Raw genomic sequence first — 22905 nt, 5'->3', positions numbered from 1 at the left:
TTTCTAAGTTTTTCATTTCATAAAAAGTTAAAATAAAAAGTACGGTGATTGACAAACTACTGCGATGATATCGGGATATGTGAATAAATAACCATCCGTACTAGTTGAACTTGCTTACGTGATCATCTCGGCGAGCATTTCTCCACCGGACGGCACCGTACTTGGTCGAGGAAGAGCTCCGATTCTACAAGGAAGGGAACACGGTCTTCCACGACCGTTGCCGCTCTCCCTCGTAGAATCAAAGCTCCTCCTTGACGTCCGTTACCGCTCGGCAGAGAACATGGTCGCCGAGATGAACACGGTCCGCAAGTCCAACTAGCTACTTTAACCTTCTTTCATGTAAATATGCAAGCTTGAAGTGATTTTGAGCTCAAATTGCTTACAAATGAAAAAAACCACAATAAAGAACCATATATATATATATATATAGTGAACAAAATGAGATAAGACAATGGTGAAAAATGAGAGTATGAGATTGGTAACCTTTACAACTGAAGAATCGACGGAGAAATCAAAGAAATCGACGGAGGAATCGAAGAATAGATGGAGGAACAATGGAGGGAGTGAGGAAGTAAGAACACTACTGCAGTGAGCTTCAAAATACGTTGAGCTCGGGCTCGGGGAGGAAGAAGGAGACGGCCGATATATAAAGGGGGGACCTTTAGTCCCGGTTGGTGGATCCAACCGGGACTAAAGGTAACTTTCCAACCCCGGGCGCAGCCATGGCCCGGGAGTAGACCTTTACTCCCGGTTGGATCCACCAACCGGGAGTAAAAGTATACCTTTAGTCCCGGTTGGAGGATCCAACCGGGACTAAAGGTTCCTGCCACCTCCAACCGGGACTAAAGGTATTTCTAGTCCTGGGGGCAAAAAATTCCGGGACTACAGCCCATTTTGGCCGAGGATCAAAGGTCTGTTCTCTACTAGTGAGCTTTTCATGAAATCTCAATATATGGATGAGACAAATGACCTGGATCTCAAAATTTCACTAAGTACCATGTCTGCTTCATGAAACACCTATTCCAAATATACAACTAGGACTTTCTAGTAGCCAGAAAGTCAAGTACTGCAGTTGAAATGCTTGCTTTAAAACAAAACAGACATGCGAAGGGGATTGAAGACATGCACCAAACATGCTAACTATACGGAGATATTCACATCTTGACTCAAAACTATTCGAAAACAAACAACCGAACCTGCAATCTACTATAATGAATTCATCATATCATCACTCCCAAGTGATATTTCCTTTTCAGAATCATATGCTCTAGAAAGTAGCTTTTCATCAAATGTCAACATATGGATGATACAAATGTCGCTGCAAAAGGAGGAGGAAGGCGGCAGGGATAGCTTGCAACCGGAGGAAGAAGGGAGCAACAGCATCAAAGAAGTACTTAGAGGGTGTTTGGTTCCTCCTCCTAAACTTTAGTCAATGTCCCATCAGATATTTGGACACATGCATGAAGTATTAAATATAGACTAATTACAAAACTAATTGCACAGTTTGCGACTAATTTGCGAGACAAATCTTTTAAGCCTAATTAGTCCATGATTTGACATTGTGGTGCTACAGTAAACATGTGATAATGACGGACTAATTAAGCTTAACAGATTCGTCTTGTGGAGTACTGACGGATTCTATAATTTGTTTTTTTATTAGTATTCGAACACCCCATACGACACCCTCACGTGACACCTCCTAAATTTTAGTCACGGGATTCAAACACCCCCTTAGATTAGAAGGTATACTGAAGACTATGGCAAAATGCATCTAATATAGAGAGGTGTAGGTAATCAATTCAGACATGCATTTCAGCTAAACCGAAGCACATAAGCCAAAATAATCATTTGGATAAAAACGACAGAATAAACAATATAGAATGTTTAATGTCGACCATTCACCGAAGTTTAGAAGGCCATACCTAGATACATGTATTACTTCAGAAGTATTTTCTGAATTCTTTTGCTTCTGCAATCGATCAAAGTCTGGAGGCCAAGAGCGAAGACCCATCCAGCGGAGTTCGCAAGCAGGAGGCCAAGAGCGAAGGCCCCGTTCGGCTTACCTTAAAATCCACACTATTCAGCTTGTTTTTTCAGCTGAAACAATATTTTTTTCTCACAACAATTCAGCAAGAACAGTGTTTTTTAGCCAAGTTTCAGCAAGCCGAACGGGGCCAAATTGAGGTGGTCCAACTTAACACGGTGTGCTTGAATCTAATCATCAAAATTCAGCATAAGAATTGCAACAACTGTAAGTATATGAGCCTAAGAAAATGGAAGAACACTTTAGATATGGATGTACTAACAAAGGAATAGGTATTCACCAAAGAATACAATACTAACTGTATATTACATGAGAATAGGTATATGCAAGTATAAATGGTAAAATATTGGAATTTTAACTGATTTGGAAATTGCTATTGATATCTCCCATGCTATTACGTATCTTCGGGATGTACCTCTCCATTCAGTCAAACATGCATCTTAATTTCGAAATAGCTGTACTACAACTTATAACCTTGTGCTCGGATTCCATGAACATAATGCAGCAAAAGAACTGCAGCATCTCTGAACGTAACAACCTTAAAAAATGGAAGAAAACTTTATGTACATGTACTAACAAAGAAAAAGGTTTTCTGCAAGGAATATAGCCATTACACGTAGTGCTGAGAATGTAGATGGAAGGATCCTAATCAGTTTGAAATCACTTCAAGAATAGTTTATGGCTTAAATGTGATTGCCCTAATCAGTTTGAAAGCACTTTAAGAAAAAAATAACTGGAATAATTCTCTTTAAGAAACAAAAAAAAAAAGAAATGCTATGTACTATAGTCAGTGTATATACCTTAGATGGAGCGGTCTACCTTCTTGATTCAGTAAAATATGCATCTTAATCTCGAAATAGCTATGCCATTACATGGTCATCGTTAGCTTAGTAACAAAAGGCAGGGTTATTACCTGTAGAGGGCGAGGTAGCGCACGCTGCCGCATCAGCCAGTCACCTGCACGAAGGAGAACACGGAGGGATGCAGGACCTGGGGGAGTAGTCATGGAATAGAGGAGTAGAGGGCGAGGTCTCACCAAATCCGGCCGCAACGGAGAGGAAGAGGCGACACGCCACGGGTAGGGCGAGGTGCCGAGCGGAGCCGCAGACAGGGCAGATGAAGAGGCGACCACGCAGGGCCGACGGGGCGGCCGGTGTCACCCGTACATGGGCAAGGGGCGACGGCAGCGGAGCAGGCACCATCAGGGATGGGTCCTGGGGCGCGACGGGTGGCCTACGGCTGTAGCGGCCTGGGGCGACAGCGTGGCCCTGCGGGAGGCAAGCGAGGTCGGCAGGAGCGCCGCACCGTAGCTGCGTGTGCTGCAGACAGGGGAGGGGAAAAGCATGGCGCCTGCGCTGGAGCCGCCGCTCCGTTGTGTGCCAGCCGCGGGGGAGGGGGGCACGTCGCCCGCGACCCGTGTTGGGCCCGCCCGCGCGGGTGCACCGCCGCGCTAGGCCGGGGGGCGGCCACCGCTGTCTGGGAGAGGAGGCGGAAGGGATAAGGGTGGCGTGGTTTGCCGAGGACGTGATGCCGCATCGTTGGTTCTAGAAGGTTGAACGTGTGGACGGCATCGGAGGGGAAGGTGTGGAGACGTGGTGTGGCAGCGGCCCGCGCCCAGGCTGCCACGCCGGGGTGGGTGCGTCGCTGTTCCGCGATGGGGGCCGGCCGTGCCGATGTGCCACCACACGACGGCAGGGCAGCACGGGAGAAGGCGTGGCGGCGTGAAGAGGACGGGCAGTGCCAGTGCAAGCGAGAAGGTTCGGGAGAGAGCGAGGGTAGCAACGTGGACGGCAGCCGATGCCCGGGTGCCGATATGACGCTGGTTGGACACTGCTGTGTGGAACAGTGTTCTGAATCAGGGGAACTGTTGATCAACAGTATTTTTGTGGGAGGGGTTTAACAGTGTTCTGAGTCGAGGAACTGTTGATAACAGTATTTTTGTGAGGTTTTTTTTTTGTACACAGGATTAGAAGTGGATAGAATATAGGATAGATTATGCATGTATATATATACAGAGAGAGAAGAAATAGAGTATTATGGTAGAAACGAAAAGGCACAATGGCCCTGCATCAGCGGAGGAAGTGCGGTTATAAAAAAAAGTAGAGGAAGTGGAGAGGAATGGTGATGGTTTTATGAATGTGATTAGGATGGAAATTAATTAACAAAGATCATTGCGTGTGTGTATATATGGAGAGTATATTCAGTAGCCAGCTACAAAATAAGTTATTCTATAGCCACCTCCATTTACGATAATTTTATATACTAATTTACGATAATGTCAATACATATTTACGACAGTTGGGTTACTATAACACATGACGATATTTACCATAACGTTATAGTAAACCACTTAGTAAGGAGTTACTATAATCTCATAAATTAACATAGTAATTATCGTAACTCAAAATGGCTACAGAATAAGTTATTCTATAGCCAGCTGGAGAGTAGTAGTTATATATATATATATATATATATATATATATGTATATATATATATGTATATATATATATGTATATATATATGTATGTATGTATATATATGTATATATGTATGTATATATATATATATATATATGTATGTATGTATGTATATATATATGTATATATGTATATATATATATATATATATAGTAGTGGAATTGGAAAGGATCCAACGTAAAGGAGACTAGCTAGGTTAAGTGTCGACATAATATCGTCGGCAGTCCTTCGAGGGGTATCCTACGAAGGTAGATTGATCGACATGAGAGCGCGAGATCAAGAACAAGAAGGCCCCAGAGACACACGAGTTAGACCGGTTCAGGCCGTCAGTATGACGTAATACCTTACTCCTGTGGTCTGTTGGTTTGTATTAGCTATCGTATGATGTGCCGTGATTTTAGAGGGGGTCCCTGCCCGCCTTATATAGTCCGGGAGGCAGGGTTACAAGTCGGTTAGATCTGAGAGATAACCGGAAAGTAATAACTGATTACAGGAATCTTGGTATCATACATATCCTAACAGATCTCGTAGTATCTTCAGGATATCTTCCCGATGTCTTGCGGAAGGCGCCGAGCAGAGTCGTGCCCCGCAAGGCTTCTTCTTGTGGGCTAGGCCACCCCTAGGGGCGTAGCCCATGTGGTCGGCCGTGGGTATCCGGGGTCGTACACCCCACAGCTAGTCCCCGAGCGCCTTGTACCCGTTGTGCAACATCGTCTTTTACTCGTCCAAGCAGGTGCGAACAACATCGAGCAGTCAAGCACATGGTCCAACCACCATGCTGAACTGCCAAGCTGTGTGAGCCATCGCCAAGCAGTGTGAACCGTTGCCGAGCAGACTAACCCATCGTCGAGCAGCACGACCTGTCGCCGAGCAGCGTGAACCATCGCCGAGCAGAGTAACCAAAATACGGCTTGCCATAAGGGTGTAAGGAGCTCAAGTTCAGAATCGAAAATTTCTCCTCAGTGGACCAAGTATGCCCACTTAGAGTCCGAACAAAGTTGTAGGAGTCAATCTTCCACTATAGGCATCTAGTCTTACAGAAAAAATCCCGCACACTCACCGTGAGGTGAAGTGTGCCCACTTAGTCCCCGAGCCTAACAGCAGATGATGTCGTCATGTGGTGCCAGGGTCAGAAACTTGAAGAATAGTAGAAAACTAGCCAAGCAGGTAGCCAGTCCCCGGGCGTGTCTCACAAAGAGGCAAAGCACATTCACCGCAAGGTGAAGTGTGCCCACTTAGTCCCCGAGCCTGACAGTAGGTGATGCAGTCACATGGTGCCAGGGTCAGAAATAGAAGAACAAATAAAGACCAACGGAGCAGGCCGCCAGTCCCCATGCTACAGGCGGAGTTATCGGAGAAATCAAATCGTGGAGAAAAAACCGTAGTAAAGGCTGTATAGTGTCAGTTAATTAGCCTTAATAAATGGCGGAGGAGTCGGTGAAATTTCAGTGAGGAGCAACTGACAGTAGCAACAAACGAGCGACGTGGGCTGAGGTTGTGCGAAAATCCTGGTAACGGCCCATTTAGCCGCATCGGAGAATTCATAGCGGCGCAGATCACGGGAACGGTTTCCCAAAAACCCTTGAGTCATAAAAGTGGGGAAAGTGCTTTATAACAGTACCGCCGCCTCCCATTCCCCCACCTTTGCCACTTCGCCATTTCATCTTCCACCTCAGCCACCACTCCTCTAGATTCGCAAACACACACGTTGCCAACGCCAAACCGCATCCAGATCTAAGTGATGGCGCCGAAGAGGAGAGCCGTGAACCCGAAGAAAACAAACCCAAAGAAAGCAGGAAGCGGAGCCAGTCGTGACGAAGAGTGGATGCCGTCGCGCACTGGAGAAGCGGAGCTCGAAAGAATGGTGACGGCGGGCGTGCTTCCTGACCGCGTCACCGCCGGATGGCAGCCAGCCAGTGGTGAGCCCTTTCCAATGCCTAACACCGATGAAGTTGTAGTCTTTGAAGATTATTTCTGGCGTGGATTGGGGTTCCCTGTTCATCCCTTCCTGCGAGATCTGTTGGTATTTTGGTCGATTAGTCTGTGCAATCTCCACCCCAACACTATATTGCACATCTCAATCTTTATTCACCTTTGTGAGGCGTTTCTTGGGATTCTGCCACACTTCAACCTCTTTAGACACTTATTTTGGTTAAAGAAGAAAGGCGGCGGCGACTCCAAGGTGGTCGGCGACGTATATCTACAGCTCTGGGACGGAATGGCCAGCGATTATATCAGCATACCTCTGAACACTTCCCTGAAAGGGTGGAATTCCAAGTGGTTTTACATGAAACAAAACCACTCGGCTGTCCGCTGCGATGTCCAAGTAGATATGATTACTTTTGGTGATGAATGATGTACTTGTAGAACAAGACATAGTGGTCGGCCAACTGCGCTAGGCCCTCGAGCAACTCCGAGAGGAGAAAGTGAAAGAGACAGGGCGAGCGAACAAACTGACCGAGGAGCTAAATGGTAAGTACCTCCTGGTCGGGTTTTCTGCTATAGCGATTGTCTTGCCTGATGGAACTTCAAAATGCATGCAGACTATCATCAGAGGGTCAAGGCATAGTTCGATGTGCTAGAGCAAGAAGCCCGGTCCCAGAGGAACAAATTTGACGCCGTAGTTGCCGGAATCAACCCAGTGCTCGCCTGTGTCGAACCGGAAACTGCTCCTCAGCCTGACTGTAGGCCGCCGCGCCCGGACATCATCATCGAAAGATGCAAGATGGCGTGGGAAAGCTTCAAGAGCTTCAACCGCAACGCCGTTGTTACCACCACTACCCACACCCTTACTGTTGTTTGGTCCCACTATCCAGCCACTGACCTTGAGGCGATAGGGGGCGGGTACGCCGAGGGGCTGAGCGAACAGAGACCCAGCGGCTGGAGGATGAGGTGGAAGACGCGGCGAAAAAGTTGGCTGGCGATATAGACCTGTTCAGAGAGACTGACGGTAGTGGCGAAGCACAATGATCTCCTTGGTAGATATCATCAGTAATTTTTGGACAGTATAGTTAGAATGCGCGAAAGCATGGAAAATACTTATACAGATGATAACTGTTATAAAGTGCATGTGTATGCAGTCAGATTGTATTTCGGCGAAAAAATCTTCGTAATTACGACCATAAGGTATTTATACGGAGTATAAATGGAGTCCGAACAGTTAGTTTGCTACTGACCCCCATGGCCTCAGCTAGCCCATAGTCCATGACGTTGAGCGCAGAGCCCGTGCACGTGTAGGAAGAATAGGCGTGACCAAGGAACCGCAGCCGACCACCTATGACGCAGAGCGCTGAGCCCGTAGCACGTGTAGGGAGAGATCAGAGACTGGGTCTTCTCCATAGAAAGGAAAAAAGCGGAACGTGTACTGCTCGGTGGTTATCGAAATAACTTGGAGATATAGATCGTATAGGCGGAGTACGAGCAAGTAGTCCTGTGTTGAACTCTCGGCCTTGGCTAACCCATAGTCCATAACGTCGAGCGCGGAGCCCGTAGACATGTAGGAAAAACAGGTATGACCAAGGGACCACAGCCGACCACCCATACCGCAGAGTGCAGAGCCCATAGCACGTGTAGGGAGAAATCGGAGACTAGGTCGTCTCCGAAGAGATCAGAAAAAGAAAGCATGTTGCTCTTCGATCAAAAAATGTTTGGCGATTTGGGGAAATCGCTTTCGGCGATTTGGAGAAATCGTGTTCGGCGTTTTGGAGAAAACGTGTTCGGCGATTTGGAGAAAACGTATTCGGCGTTTTGAAGAAAACGAGTTCAGCGATTTGGAGAAAACGTATTCGGCGTGTTGGAGAAAACGAGTTCGGCGATTTGGAGAAAACGTATTCGGCGTTTTGGAGAAAACAAGTTCGGCGATTTGGAGAAAACATGGTCGGCGATTTGGAGAAATCGTGATCGACGTAGTTACGGCGATTACATACTGGAGTTCGTTTTGAAGTAGCATATAGCTCAGCGACCATAAGTGGTTGTTAATCCACGATAGAGACAAAACGGAGATAAATTACGGAGACCAAAAAACATTAGTGAATATAAATTTGTAGAGTATATATCTGTAGCGTTTCAAGGATAGAAATGTATAAGGTGTTCGATGTGCCATGAGTTGGGAACATCAACTCCTTCTAAGTCACTTAGGCGATAAGAACCTAGTCGAGTAACCTCTTTGACGATATAAGGCCCTTCCCAGGCGGAAGAGAGCTTGTGCAAACCATCAGTCTTTTGTTTTCTACGGAGAACGATTTCCCCAACAGTAAATGAACGACCTTTGATGTTTCGGTTGTAGTACCTCCGCAAGCCTTGCAGATACTTAGCTCTATGGACACAGGTGATTAGGCGCTCTTCTTCGGCTCTCTCGACGTCCTCAGACCGGATAGCCTCGGCCTGCTCTTCGTCATAGTTTTCCACCCTAGGTGCTCAGAAAGTAACGTCCGCTGGTAGTATGGCTTCTGACCCGTAGACCAAAAAGTATGGAGTCACGCCGGTGCTGCGACTAGCTTAAGTACGTAGTCCCCAGACTACAGCTGGAAGCTCCTTGAGCCATCTGCCCGGGTGCTTTTCTTTTTTCTGATACAGTCATTTTTAAGGCATCAAGGATCATACCGTTCGCCCGTTCAACTTGACCGTTGGCTCTTGGATGGGCAACAAAAACATATTTGACGGAGATGCAACGGCCTTCGCAGAAGTCCCAGAAGTGATGTCCAGGAAACATAGTTCCGAGATCGGTGATGATGCTATTTGGTAGACCAAATCTGTGGATGATATCTTCAAAGAGCTCAACTGCCTTCTTTGCAGTAGCCGAGACGAGCGGTTTATATTCAATCCACTTGGAGAACTTGTCAATGGCAACATACACGTACTGGAAACCACCTGGTGCTGGCTTGAAAGGCCCAATCATGTCCAGTCCCCAGCATGCAAAGGGCCAGGAAGCTAGAATGGTTTGCAGCTCTTGTGCGGGCACGTGTATTTGCTTAGCGAAGAATTGGCATCCTTCAAATCGTCAGACAAGATCTTCTTCATCAGTGATGGCTGCGGGCCAATAAAAACTAGCTCGGAAAGCCTTGCTGACCAGTGTTCTCGAGGCCACATGGTTGCCGCAGGAACAAGAGTGAATTTCAAGAAGCAGCTTCGCTCTCTCCTCTTGGGTGATGCATTTCTGTTGTATCCCTTCCTTGGCACTTTTTCTCATCAAGCTGCCGTCCACCAGCACGTAAAGCTCGCTCTGACGAACTAGGCATTCAGTTTCAATCTTGTCTACGGGTATCTCGGCGCTGGTGAGGTACTTGATGAATTGCTCCCTCCAATCGGCGACCGGCGAAAGTACTGCAAGTACCAACTGCTCGACAGGAGGAACTTCTTCAACTTCCTTATCTTCTTTAATGGACGGCGCCAGGAGATCTTGAATAAAAACCCCTGGCGGGATCACAACGCGAGAAGAACCAAGCTTGGATAAGTGATCAGCGAGTTGATTTTGGTCACGTACCACGTGGTGATACTCGATACCATAGAATTTTCCTTCAAACTTTCTGATTTTAGTGCAGTAAGCATCCATCTTCTCGCTAGAACAGGACCAGTCTTTGTTAAGCTGGTTAATAACCAATGCGGAGTCCCCGTACACCATTAGGCATTTGACGCCGAGCTCAACGGCTATCGAAGACCATGGAGACATGCTTCATATTCCGTGGCATTGTTAGAGACCGGGAAGTGTACCCCGAAGAACGTAACATAGCTTATCCTTGGTCGGCGTAATGAACAGAATGCCTGCACCAGCACCGTTGATGTTAAGGGCGCTGTCGAAGTACATCACCTAGTGTTCGAGGCAAGCAGCGGCGATGGGCTCTTGGATCTCGGTCCATTCAGTGACAAAATCAGCGAGCGACTGTGACTTAATGGTAGGTCTGCTTCTGAATTCAATGGAATAGGTGCCGAGCTCAACAGTCCATTTAATGACGTAGCCATTGGCTTCTTTGTTGCGAAGAATGTCCCCCAAGGGGAACTCAGTGACCACAGCGATCTTGTAGTATTCGAAGTAATGTCGGAGCTTGCGCGACATAATCAGAATTGCATATAACAGCTTTTGTACCTGAGGATAACGAGTTTTTGGCTCATTAAGTACTTCCCTGATAAAGTAGACTGGACGTTGCACATTGTAAGCGTGTCCGACTTCCTCGTGTTTGACGATGATAGCTGTGCTCATGACATGAGAAGTGGCGGCGATGTATACTAGCAGAGTCTCATCTGGCCTTGGCGCTGTCATGATCGGCGGCTTTGTTAAAAATGACTTGAGCTGCTCGAAAGCTGAGTTTGCCTCCTCCAACCAAGAAAAGTGCTCGGATGCCTTGAGGAGCTTGAAGAAAGGTAGCCCTTTTTCGCCGAGACGTGATATAAAGTGGCTTAAAGCAGCCATGCAACCTGTAAGCTTTTGTATATCCTTGACACATGTTGGTCGTTTTATATTGGTGATGGCGGAGACCTTGTCAGGATTAGGCTCGATGCCTCGAGCACTGACGATGTAGCCCAGCAATATACCGGATGGAACTCCAAAGATGCACTTTGAAAGGTTCAGCTTCCATCGGTACTTGTTCAGATTGGCGAAGGTTTCTTCGAGGTCGGCGATAAGGTTGTCGGCTGTCTTGGTTTTGACGACCATGTCATCGATGTAGGCTTCAACGTTGCGGCCGATCTGCTGGTTGAGGCACATCTGAATGGCCCTTTGGTAGGTAGCCCCGACGTTCTTGAGTCTGAAGGACATAGTTTTATAGCAGTATGCACCGAAAGGTGTAATGAACGACGTTTTTATCTGGTCTTCTTCCTTGAGGGAGATCTGATGATAGCCGGAGTAACAGTCAAGGAAAGAGAGTAGTTCGCAGCCGGCGGTAGAGTCTACAACCTCGTCTATCCGAGGCAAGCCAAAGGGGTCTTTAGGGTAGTGTTTGTTAAGATCAGTATAATCAACGCACATTCTCCATTCTTTATTCTTTTTTTGAACAAGAACAGGGTTTGCTAACCAATTTGGATGATACACTTCTTTAATAAATCCAGCAGCTAAGAGCTGTTTTATTTCTACCCTAATAGCCTCCTTCTTATCTGGCATGAATCGGCGGAGTTTCTGCTTGATCGGTTTGGCGGTCAGCGAGACATTCAAGGAGTGCTCGATCTTCTCCCGTGGTACCCCCCGCATGTCTGCAGGTTTCCAAGCAAACACATCGGCATTGGCACGTAGGAAGGAGACGAGCATGCCTTCCTATTTGGGGTCAAGGTGAGCCCCGATCTTCACGGTCTTGGAGGCGTCATTGAGGCCGAGGCCGACCTCCTTGATTTCCTTGGACTTGGTGGAGGCACGAGGAAGCTCTAGCTCTGGAATCTCCATGTCATCAACGGGTACTATCTTGGCTTCGGTGACCACGCTAGCCATCTGGATGGAGAGGTCGGTGGCTTTGGCGAGAGCGAGACTCTCTGTCTCGCAGGCGTAGGCAACGGAGAGGTTGGCCCATAGAGCCAGGACTCCTACAGGCGAAGGCATCTTCAACACTAGATACGCGTAGTGTGGTACGGCCATGAATTTGGCCAGAGCTGGCTGGCCAAGTATGGCGTGGTAGGCGGTGTTGAAGTCGGCGACGTAGAAGTTGATATGCTCGATGCGATAGTTGCTTGCCGTGCCGAACTGTACTGGCAGGGTGATCTCTCCAAGTGGTCTGGATGCCCTTCCAGGTACCACACCCCAGAAGGAGGAGTCTGAGGGTGTGAGATCTGATATCATGGGGCCCAACTCCCTTAGGGCTCCAGCGAAGAGTAGGTTTAGAGCACTGCCACCATCAACAAGGACTTTTCTGAAGAGAACCTTCTGGTCGGTTGCGTCGAGGACGAGGGGGAAACACCCTGTATATGGTATGTCTGCCCACTGGCCGGCCCTACTGAAGGTGATGGGGACCTTGGACCATGGGCGATAGCTGGGGTCGGCGGTAGTTTCTTCTGAAGAGACAACGAGCACTCATTGAGCGGCAAGCTTCCATTCCCTTCGACTCTCAGTGGAGGCGAGGCCCCCAAAGATGGTGGTGACCACCTTATCGTGGTCCTAAAAGGCGTTGTTGTTGTTCCCAGGCGGTCGGCGACCTCTGGCTCCATCGTTTGCATCGTCATCGAGCCTTGTCTAGGAACTCCCTAGCCAGACCAATGCAGTCCTTCATCTTGTGTTTGGCGGTCTTGTGAAGAGGGCATGGGCCATCGAGGATCTTTTGGTACTGCTCGTCGTAGTTACACTTGGCGTGAGGTTGACTAATGGCAGCGAAGATGTGTTCTGGCCGGCGGCGGCGATTTTGGCCAGGCCTATGTCCTCCTGTTCGCTCACTACCGCTATCACGATGATAGCCGCGGTCGTCGGGACAGCGGTCACTATGATGTCGGTCGTCGAGGCGATCGTCATATTGGTGAGGTGGTCACTGAGTGCCTACATCCTCGTTGAAGCGCACCTCGGCTTCCTCTGCATCGGCGTACTGGTTGGCGATGGTTATCATTTTGCCGATACCGGTTGGCGGCTTACGGTTGAATTTGGAGCGAAGCTCGCGATGGTGGAGTCCTCGGATAAAGGCGGTGATGACTTCAGCTTCCATGATGTTGGGGATAGAGTTCCTCATCTCGGAGAAATGCCAGATGTAGCTACGGAGGTGCTTCGATGGCTTCTGGTTGATGCGGCTGAGATCATGCTTCGTGCCGGGTCGAGTACACGTGGCCATATAGTTGTCGGTGAAGACTTTCTTCAATTCTTCCCATGACCCGATGGAGTCTGGCGTAAGGCTGGTGAACTAGCTCATGGTGGGCAGCATGAGCATGACGGGGAGATAATTTGCCATGACGCTGGTGTCTCCTCCCGTGTCATGGATGGCGGTGGCGTAAGCCTGCAACCACTGAGTTAGGTTCATTCTTCCTTCGTAGGGCTCAACCCTGGTGATCTCAAAACCATGGGGCCATCGAAGCATCCGGAGTGCCCTTGTGAAAGCCAGAGGCCCCTCAGGGTTGTCGACACCGTAGTCTATGGCGTTATGGTCGGGGATAGGCTCGAGGGCTGAGTCCAGGTTGCCGTACTCCTTTTCGTAATCCTAGCAGCGACATACTTCATCTTCATGGCGACCAAAGCGATGTTGCTCGATACGCTGCCACGCATCCTGGAGGTTGCTAAGATGTACTCTAGCATCTTGTTCGACCTCCTGGTCGTGCTGGCGATGGTGTTCAGCACGATGCCCCCCGGGTCCCCCCTGGAGAGGTAGTGATTGGTCGGCAAACGGCTTTGACTTGGGCGGCGATTTGACCTCGACGCAGCTGATCGGTGAATCGTGCTCATAGAGCACGAAGGTCTCTGATCCTCACGGATCTCATTGACCTGACAGTGAGCCGCTTTAAGCATGGCGGCGATCTTGGCAAGCTCGAGCGTTTGAGGGAAACGAGCGAGCTCGTTGGCGGCTACTACCAAATTGGCGCTTGGAGTCTTGAAGACGTCATGGCCGTCGATGCGGAGGAATTCTTCGTCGAGGTCATGGTAGAGCGGGAGTGGTCTTCCCTGAGAGTCAAGCCGATTATTCTGAGCAGCCTCGGCCCTCGCGATGGCTGCCTCGTTTTCTCATCGCTGCGCGTGGTTGACATTCCGATTCTCCCGAGCAACGCGCTCCTCCTCGGTTTCGCCGTTCTAGGGTGGGCTGTCGATGCTGACGTTGAAGATCGCACCACCTCAGAAGGGTGGAAGGAGAAATTGATCAGAGAAGGTTTCGGCGAGGGTCTCCATAGAGCCCTGAGATTCAGAGCCCGGAGCTTCTTCCGGGATGGTCTGGAGGTGCGCCCCGGGGCTCCGGCCTAAATGTAGCGTGTTGATGGCTGGCGGAAGCTGGACGGTGACCTGGTCGGTGAGTTTGCCCCTTAGGGCATGTTGGTAAGCGGTGGTGGCATTGGTGAATCCGAAGGGTAGGGCTGTAGCCCCTGCGGTTTCCCGAGCAGCCTCCGATAGATCTGGATCGGAGGATGGTTGGCGCTAAACCAGAGTGTCCAGTGCTGATTCAGCGACGGAGAGACAATCAGCGAGCTTCAGTCCGACCCGATCGATGGATTCGATCAGATCGTAATTGTTGATCAACCTCCTCTAGTAGTGAGGAAGTGATCGGCGAGTAGTTGTCGAAGGAGACCTCATAATTAGCTCCGAGATTGGATCTACAGTTGCAGGTGTGGGGGTGATCGGCGCAGAACCAATCTGCCCCGGCTCGAGGAGCTCTCCGACTCCATCAGCGTTGATGACCCACGAGATGGATCCGACCTTGAAGATCTGGCCGGGCTGCAGAAGGGGCAAAGAGCCTGCGGAAATAGCCATCTTATTCGACAAGGAAACAACACGCACACCCCTACCTGGCACGCCAACTGTCGACAGAATATCGTCAGCAATCCTCCGAGGGGTATCCCATGAAGGTAGATTGATCGGCAGGGGAGCGCGAGATCAAGAACAAGAAGGCAATAGAGACACATGAGTTAGATAGGTTCAGGCCATCAGTATGACATAATACCTTACTCCTATGGTCTGTTGGTTTGTATTAGCTATCGTATGATATGCCATGATTTTAGAGGGGTCCCTGCCTGCCTTATATAGTCTGGGAGGTAGGGTTACAAGTCGGTTAGATCTGAGAGATAACCGAAAAGTAATAACTGATTACAGGAATCTTGGGATCATACATATCCTAATAGATCTCGTAGTATCTTCAGGATATCTTCCTGATGTCTTGCGGAAGGCGCCGAGCAGAGTCGTGCCCCGCAAGGCTTCTTCTTGTGGGCTGGGCCACCCCTAGGGGCGTAGCCCATGTGGTCGGCCGTGGGTATCCGGGGTTGTACACCCCATAGTTAGAGTGAGACGTAAGTGATAGCAATTAATGGTTAGTGAGAGGATGATGAACATACTCTCACTGACTATTCAATTCATTTGCCATATGGATGGAAGGAACAAGATGATCTGACATAGATAAGAACTTGAGTAACGTGGAGCAACGTGGCAGTAGAGAAATAAGAGTTAATGATTTATAGTAGGTTCCATCTGTATAGGCTATAAAGATTTAACCATTCGTTACATAGGGTGGCTCAGATGAGCCTAGGAACCTCATCTCTACTACACTCGTACTTTTCATAGCCACGTCATAACTCCCATCGTAGTCCAATTTTGGTCTTGGCAGTAAACTGTCGGCAATGATAGTCGTAGTAATCACCGTCTCTATCTGAGACCGTCTGTGTTGTACAGTCACACCGCCGTATTGGCTTATGATCTGTCCATAATAAGGTCCTTAGTTCCGTCGTATTGGAGCACGATCCGGCTGTGTTGGTATACACTAACACCGCTGTGTTGGCTTATAATCCGTCCGTGACCAGGTCGTTGTTTTCGATGCATTGGAGCACGACCTGCCTGTGTTGGTGTACACTAACACCGCCGTGTTGGCTTATGATCCGTCCATAATTAGGTCATTGTTTTCGTCATGTTGTACCACGACCCGCCTGTGTGGGTGTACACTAACGCTGTCGTTTTGACCAATGATTAGGATCACAGTCACCTTGCACAACGACCCGATTGTGTGCAGTGCGTGTTCACCGTCACTTTGGCACCCGACGCATCTGTGTCGAGGTGGACATCACCGTCACTTCAGCGTATGAACCGTCTAGTCATCGGTAATAGTCACTGTCGCATTGCAGTACGATCTGGTGGTGATACACTATTGACCCCTGCCGCATGAGATGAATAGCGGCGGTGTTGGCCGTCTGCTTAACCAACGGCGAGTGTTACGGCGGTGATGACAAAACAGACAACGGCCCTTACATCCGACGATGACAGAATTGCATCGGTTTTCATAATTTAATTACTAATTCAGATGAGCCTTAATAACTTACTAAACACACACCATACAGATATAATCATTACACATCATTCATCATGTCCACAACGAAGAGTACTTTTTATAATAAGAAGCGACACTAACATAACAACTGCGTCAACTCAAGAATTAACACAAGCGGTACATAGATAGGAGAATAAAGGTTCTGCTCCCTATAGACTTACATAATGAAAACAAGGTAGATGTGCTCCGCTCCTTCATATTGGCACTCCTGCTTGCAAGGCAAAGCTTCCTTGAGCTTGGTAGCCAGTGCACCATAGAACCCTCTTCTTCCTCCCTTAGCCATTGCAGGAAAATCATTCAAAAGCACTCAGACTTCACAACCTGCACAAAGCAGCAGCATTAATAATATTCAACATACAATTGCTTTAGTTACCAAGGCAAAATGGGACTATATATAGAATCAAAACAACTCCCTACCTGAAGAAAGAACAGCATATGCAACTTTACTGGTCTCCTATTGACTCCATGAACAAGGGAACATAAGGAAGATAGTGAGGTCCCTCTGGATGTAGCTTCTAGGTAGGTCTACAATACTGCACGACCTGGGCAGGGAGGACAAAAACTTTTCTGAGGTTCATGTCATATGCGATCAGTTTTTTTCTTCGCCAACAAGGAAAATCAAATTCCATTCCAGGTGAACTACAATCACTCTATAGTCCACATCGCAAACATCATAACCAAATTGAATATTGTCCCATCCAAATATCTCTAGCGTGGTCACTATATGCTTTAGTGTCTTGTTATTAGTACCATAGTCTTCTAGGATCCAGAATGAAAGCTGATACATTCTGAACATACTAGCAGTACATAAACACAACTGACCCTGAGCTTCATGGATGGAGATTGCTTCACCACATGGCCTACGAATTTTCCTCCATGTGTTTCTCGGCATATCAACAGCAACTATCTAGGACAACTCCAGCCAGTGCATAGAACCATTAAGGAACACACTTGTCGAATATGTGCATACAACACCCTCGCCCCATTCAGATTCCTTAAACATCCATGTTGCACTCTTAGATGAGTAGATGCTCACACCTACGAACTCACCTGCCCTCTTCTTCCCATATTCAACCATATGGAAGTGCGAGGAGATTGTCTGATCGAACCCCAAGCGAGCCGAACCAAAAGAACGGTTGTTATCCGGTAGTAACCACCATTTGTTAGTCATCGGATTGCAGACAACATAGCGAAACCCAACGCACCAGCATAGGATGAGCCCGTGGCAGTAATCTAAGATCACAACATCCTCAATGGGGAAGGGCAAGAAGGTCAATGAGGAGTATTCACCGTTGATGCTGATGAACTTGCGTTTGCCTTTCCAGCTGCAATAGAAGAATCCGACGACAATCTGGGGCAGCTCCTTATGGTACTCGGATTCAGAGATGAGGCGGTTCTAGGAGCGACAAACACACTTGCAGCTGCACAAGGTACGGGTGAGGAGGCGTTGGAGGATGAGGATGAATACATGGTCTATGAGGACGGCCACTTCGTTCCTCTTGTTGGGGTCCTCCTCCTCCTTCTTGAGTTCTTGACTAGGATCTGGTGGAACGGGGCCGGCAATGGAAGCGGTTGCGCTGTCACCTAAATCAGAGAAGGAGCGCCTATGGAGATTGGATCGTGAGCTCCTTAGTAAACTGATAGAAGCTTGTTTCGTACTTAGATGAGTGAAGAGGGGAATAAAAATCCAAGAAAGATGGAGGGAAGTGCAAAAGAATTACCATTGCCTTTGGATCTTGTGGGATTGACGGACACGACGGTGATGAGTAGCAGCCTGGTCACCGGTGGATCTGTGAGGGCCCTGCTGGTGAGGCATACCACCATGGGCTACTAGCTTGTCGGCGGTGAGTGGCGGCTTGCAACCCGCTGAGTATGGGCGGTCGCGCAGTTCAGCACTGGGGAGCAAGGATCGGCAATGAGGAACAAAAGCTATGGGCGAGGAGAACGACACAGGGTGGGGAGCGTGCTTTGTAAGCGACCCTTTCAGACGCGGGAATGGAAATTGTGCACAACTTTGCAAAAAAACACGCGGGCTTGGAAATTGATGAAAGTATTACCAACTAGACCATATGCAGGCAGTGGTGAAGGCTACCGGCGGTGGTGAATGGGTCCTACGAAGATGTTCCAGGAGCCACCACACTACTATCGCTGCAAACGGCGGCGACTACTGCCCGGTTGAGGGCGTCACTCATTCTACTCGATTATAAACCGTCACTCGTTCTACCCGACTGTAACTAGAAAAATGTTAGATTAAGTGCCTGTTTGGTTTCCTCCTGCTAAAGTTTAGCACGAAACTCTCCATTGATAAGGGGTGTTTCATCCCTATTTCATTTTATTCTACATGACGTAGCCGTCTTGGAAACAACGTAATGAAACTCTCCACTAAGACTGGCCTAAGTACGAAATAAACTAGAACGGAGTCCAACATTCAACAATAAATCTTCCATTAATTAATATCTTATACCCTACATACAATCTATGGGTCTAGGAATTGAAATACGGCATTTCAACGATCCTCGTAACTTGCTTTGCTTTGGATAAGGGTCATTTGCATCTATCCCCTTAATACGTTCAATCAATGATGGAGCTAGATGCAACAATATTCTTCCATTTGCAAAGACCTTACAAGTATGGGGGTAACCCATACTCGACTAAATAAGACAATGGAGATGGGAAACAGCCTCGCGAAACTTCCTCTAACATCCCCCTGGGAGCAGGGGAGGAAGAGGAGAAGCAGAGCAACAAGGATATCTATTCCCACATCTAGATTGCATTCGTAAGCCAGAACTGCTCTAGCTCACAAAACCAATCCAGATGACGCTCGGGCCCTTGCTCCAGTGAAAGCTCCGGAAGATCCATCTGCGCCAGGGCTCTTGCTCCAATGAAAGCTCTCCATGGTTTCGATTCTGCATGCTCTAACCGCGGATGGCAATCAGTAGCGGGACCGTACCATGGAGGCATTCCTCCCTACCTTCATGAAACATCCTCTAACACCTAGGACGAGCGGACATAGCCATGCCTAGATGATGGCAGAAGCTGTTCTTGAAGGCCTTCTCCCAGCGGCGCCGTAGTTGATGGACGTCTAGGGTAGCCATGGCGATAGGAGACTAGGAGCAACTGAAGGGTTTCTCTAGTTTGTCCGATGGTAAGGGAGGAAGAAGGTTGGGGTCAGAGTACACATAAGAGGCTCACCTTACCTTTGCTTTAATAGACCCACATGAAGACACGAGCGGGGAAGGAACCCTGAAGATCCGTGACTTGTGCGGTCACCCACGCAGGTCATGAGCGACCGCACGATGAAGATGACGGGAAGTGGAAAACGAGGCGGTTTACATTCACCTGCACATTTCAATCTATCCTCGCTCATTGGATCTCGAGCGATCTTAGTGGGACTTTCATTTTCATTAAATAGGTCGTGTCTCAGTGGGACTTTCATTTTCATTAAATAGGCCGCGTCCCCCACGTGATCTTAGTGGAGCACGCTTCTCCTGGAACGGCATTGGAAGTTGGACGAAGAAAATTGACTGCACCACACGGCTAGTTGCGAGTTCCCACTGTAAGGTCGAGATGGCGGACTAGAGGGGGGGTGAATAGTCCTTTCTAAAATAAATCACGTTGGCTAACCGAAACAAGTGTGGAATTAAAACTATCGGTCTAGCCAAGACTACACCCCTCTATCTATGTTCTCTAGCACCTTCCAAAGATACTAATTAAGCAACAAAGGTGCCAGGCTAGCTAGAGCTCACCTAACCAATTCTAGAAGCAAGGTCACACAAACCTATGCCACTAGTACTTTAAGCAACAAGGGAGTTCCTACACATGCTAGTAAGCAAAAGCACAAAGCCACCTAATGCTCACTAACAATGCTCAATAACAAGGCAACCAATGCCAAATTAGAGAGCGCAATTACTTAGCTATATAAACTAAGCAATGTGACTAACAAGGTCACACAAAATAAATTAGCCACGCAAGGGAGCTACTTCTATGCTACACAAGCAAGAAGGTAACTAGTAAGCTACACAAGCTAACTAAGTACAAGAGCAACTACACAAGCACAATGTATGCAAAAGTAATTACAAGCTTGTGTAACAAGGATGCAAACCAACGGGAAGAACAAGGTTGACACGGTGATTTTTCTCCCGAGGTTCACGTGTTTGCCAACATGCTAGTCCCTGTTGTGTCGACCGCTCACTTGGTGGTTCAGCGTCTAATTGGCATCACCCGCCAAGCCCACACGTCGGGCACCACAAGAACCTACCCCGAAAGTGAGGGTAGCTCAATGACATGCTCAACTAGAGTTGCTCTTTGTGGCTCCCGTGGGGGCGAGCACAATACCCCTCACAAAGCTCTTCTCTGGAGCACCGCACAAGCTACTTGCGGGCTTCGACGGAGACCACCACCAAGCCGTCTAGGAGGTGGCAACCTCCAAGAGTAACAAGCACCACTGGCTTGCAACTCGATCACCTAGTGCCACTCGATGCAACCTCACGATGCAATCACACTAGAATCGCTCTCTCACACAATCGGATGATCACTATCAAGTATATGTGAGATGGAGGGCTCCCAAGCACTACCACACAAGCCACCAAGGCTCTAGTGTGCTCAGCTGCCGGCCCAAGGTCGACCAAGGCTTCTATTTATAACCCCACGAACCAATAGAGCCATTACCCCTTCACTAGGCAAAAGTCGAGATGACCTGACGCTCCGGTCCGATCGACCGGACGCTGGACCTCAGTGTCCAGTCACGCGATACTCGCCACGTGTGCCCTCCTTCAAACGCTGTTCATCTGATCTCAACAGTCATCTGACGATCGGATGCAACAGCTTCAACTGACCGGACACTGAGCCTCCAGTGTTCGGTCATTTCCAGTAAGGTTCTAGAAACAACATTTCACGACCGAACGCGTCCGGTCGATCACGATCGGACGCAGCACCAGCGTCCGGTCACTCTCCAACTTCTGCTCTCCCTACGACACCATACGTCAGCCCTGACCGGACGCACATAGCCAGCGTCCGGTCACTTCTAGAGCTAGCGTCCGGTCGATTGACCGACGCAGCACGCTGCCTGCCACCCCTGACCGGACGCTGCAACCCAGCGTCCAGTCACAGCATGACCAGAGTCCGGTCCACACTGTAGGACCCTGTCTTTTCTGTAGGGCGCCGGTGGCACCGTCGAACTGTCCTCACTGTACAGGCGGACACTCCGCCAGTGGAGTTTCTAACCCTTCTCGCCTCCGTTTCATCGCCGAGTTGATCCACATCAACTCCAACTTCATCTCCTTTGTAAATGTGCCAACACCACCAAGTGTACACCATCATGTGTATGTGTGTTAGCATTTTCACAATCATTTTCCAAAGGATTAGCCACTCAACTTGCCACGCCACTCAATCCTAGTGACGATGCAAAGTTAGATCACTCGAGTGGCACTAGATGACCGATATGCAAACAAGTTTGACCCTCTTGATAGTACGACCATCTATCCTAAACCCGGTCATCAACTTCTTTACACACCTATGACCGGTGAAATGAAATGCCCTAGGTTATACCTTTGCCTTGCACATTCCATTCCATCTCCTCCAATGTCGATGCAACACATGCACCAACATGATCAACAATGATATGATCCACCTCATATCACCACGTGATCATATTGGTTCATCGATCTTGACTTCACTTGCTTTTCACCGTTGCCTTCGTCCATCAGCACCAAGTCTTGCTCAAGCTTCACCGCCACGCGGTCCATCGCTCCAAAGCCTCTGACTTGTCCTTCACGCTTGCAACCGGTCCATCAAGCCAAGTCTTGTCTTGATCTTCTCCACCTTGATCACATGACTCAATGTCATGTCTCATTTGCAATGAGCTCCTTCATCATCACATGTGTGAGCTTTGCAACATCTCCATCTCCAAGCCATTTTCACTTTCACGGCATATGTTGCTCACACACATGTACTTGTGGACTAATCACCTGTGTATCTCACATAAACATAATTAGTCCACCTAGGGTTATCACTCAATTACCAAAACCACACAAGGACCTTCACCCACGCCACTTCGAAGATGGTATTTAGCCCCTCGCCCGGCCGCCTCCCCCGCCTCCTCCTCAATCAATGTACATCGATCGCTCCGCTCTGCCTCTCCAGCCCTTTGGCTCACCGCCATCCACACGACATAGCTCCATCATGCCGCCACATGAGCCCTTGGTTAGCCTCGTCATGCTCCGAATCATGCGACGTCGACACCGGCAATCATGGTGGCGAAGCTGCACCTCACGTCGCTGACGACGCTTCCTACTGACCTGGCCATTTACATCGCTAGCCACCACCCTATGACCTCAGAGCGGCCCATGGACGACCTCCGCAGCCTATGGGTGACCTGCTCGTCCATGCGCAGCATCTGCAGCAATCCCGCCATCGATCGGCGTCTGTCACTGGTTCGGTTTAGATGCGGGATGACGTGGGATGACCCCATTG

At 48.6% G+C, this 22905-nt stretch overlaps 1 protein-coding gene across 1 annotated transcript; it reads right to left on the bottom strand.

Annotated features, from left to right (window-relative positions):
- Nucleotides 1-9521: 9521 nt before the first annotated feature.
- On the bottom strand, nucleotides 9522-10142 carry LOC136507179 (uncharacterized). The gene has a single exon (XM_066501980.1). The coding sequence runs from the start codon at nucleotides 10140-10142 to the stop codon at nucleotides 9522-9524; it is 621 nt and encodes a 206-aa protein (XP_066358077.1).
- Between the last annotated feature and the right edge of the window lie 12763 nt (nucleotides 10143-22905).

Source organism: Miscanthus floridulus, chromosome 15 (genome assembly GCF_019320115.1).
Source record: "Miscanthus floridulus cultivar M001 chromosome 15, ASM1932011v1, whole genome shotgun sequence".
Classification (NCBI taxonomy): domain Eukaryota; kingdom Viridiplantae; phylum Streptophyta; class Magnoliopsida; order Poales; family Poaceae; genus Miscanthus; species Miscanthus floridulus.
This window is presented reverse-complemented; position numbering and strand designations above follow the sequence as displayed.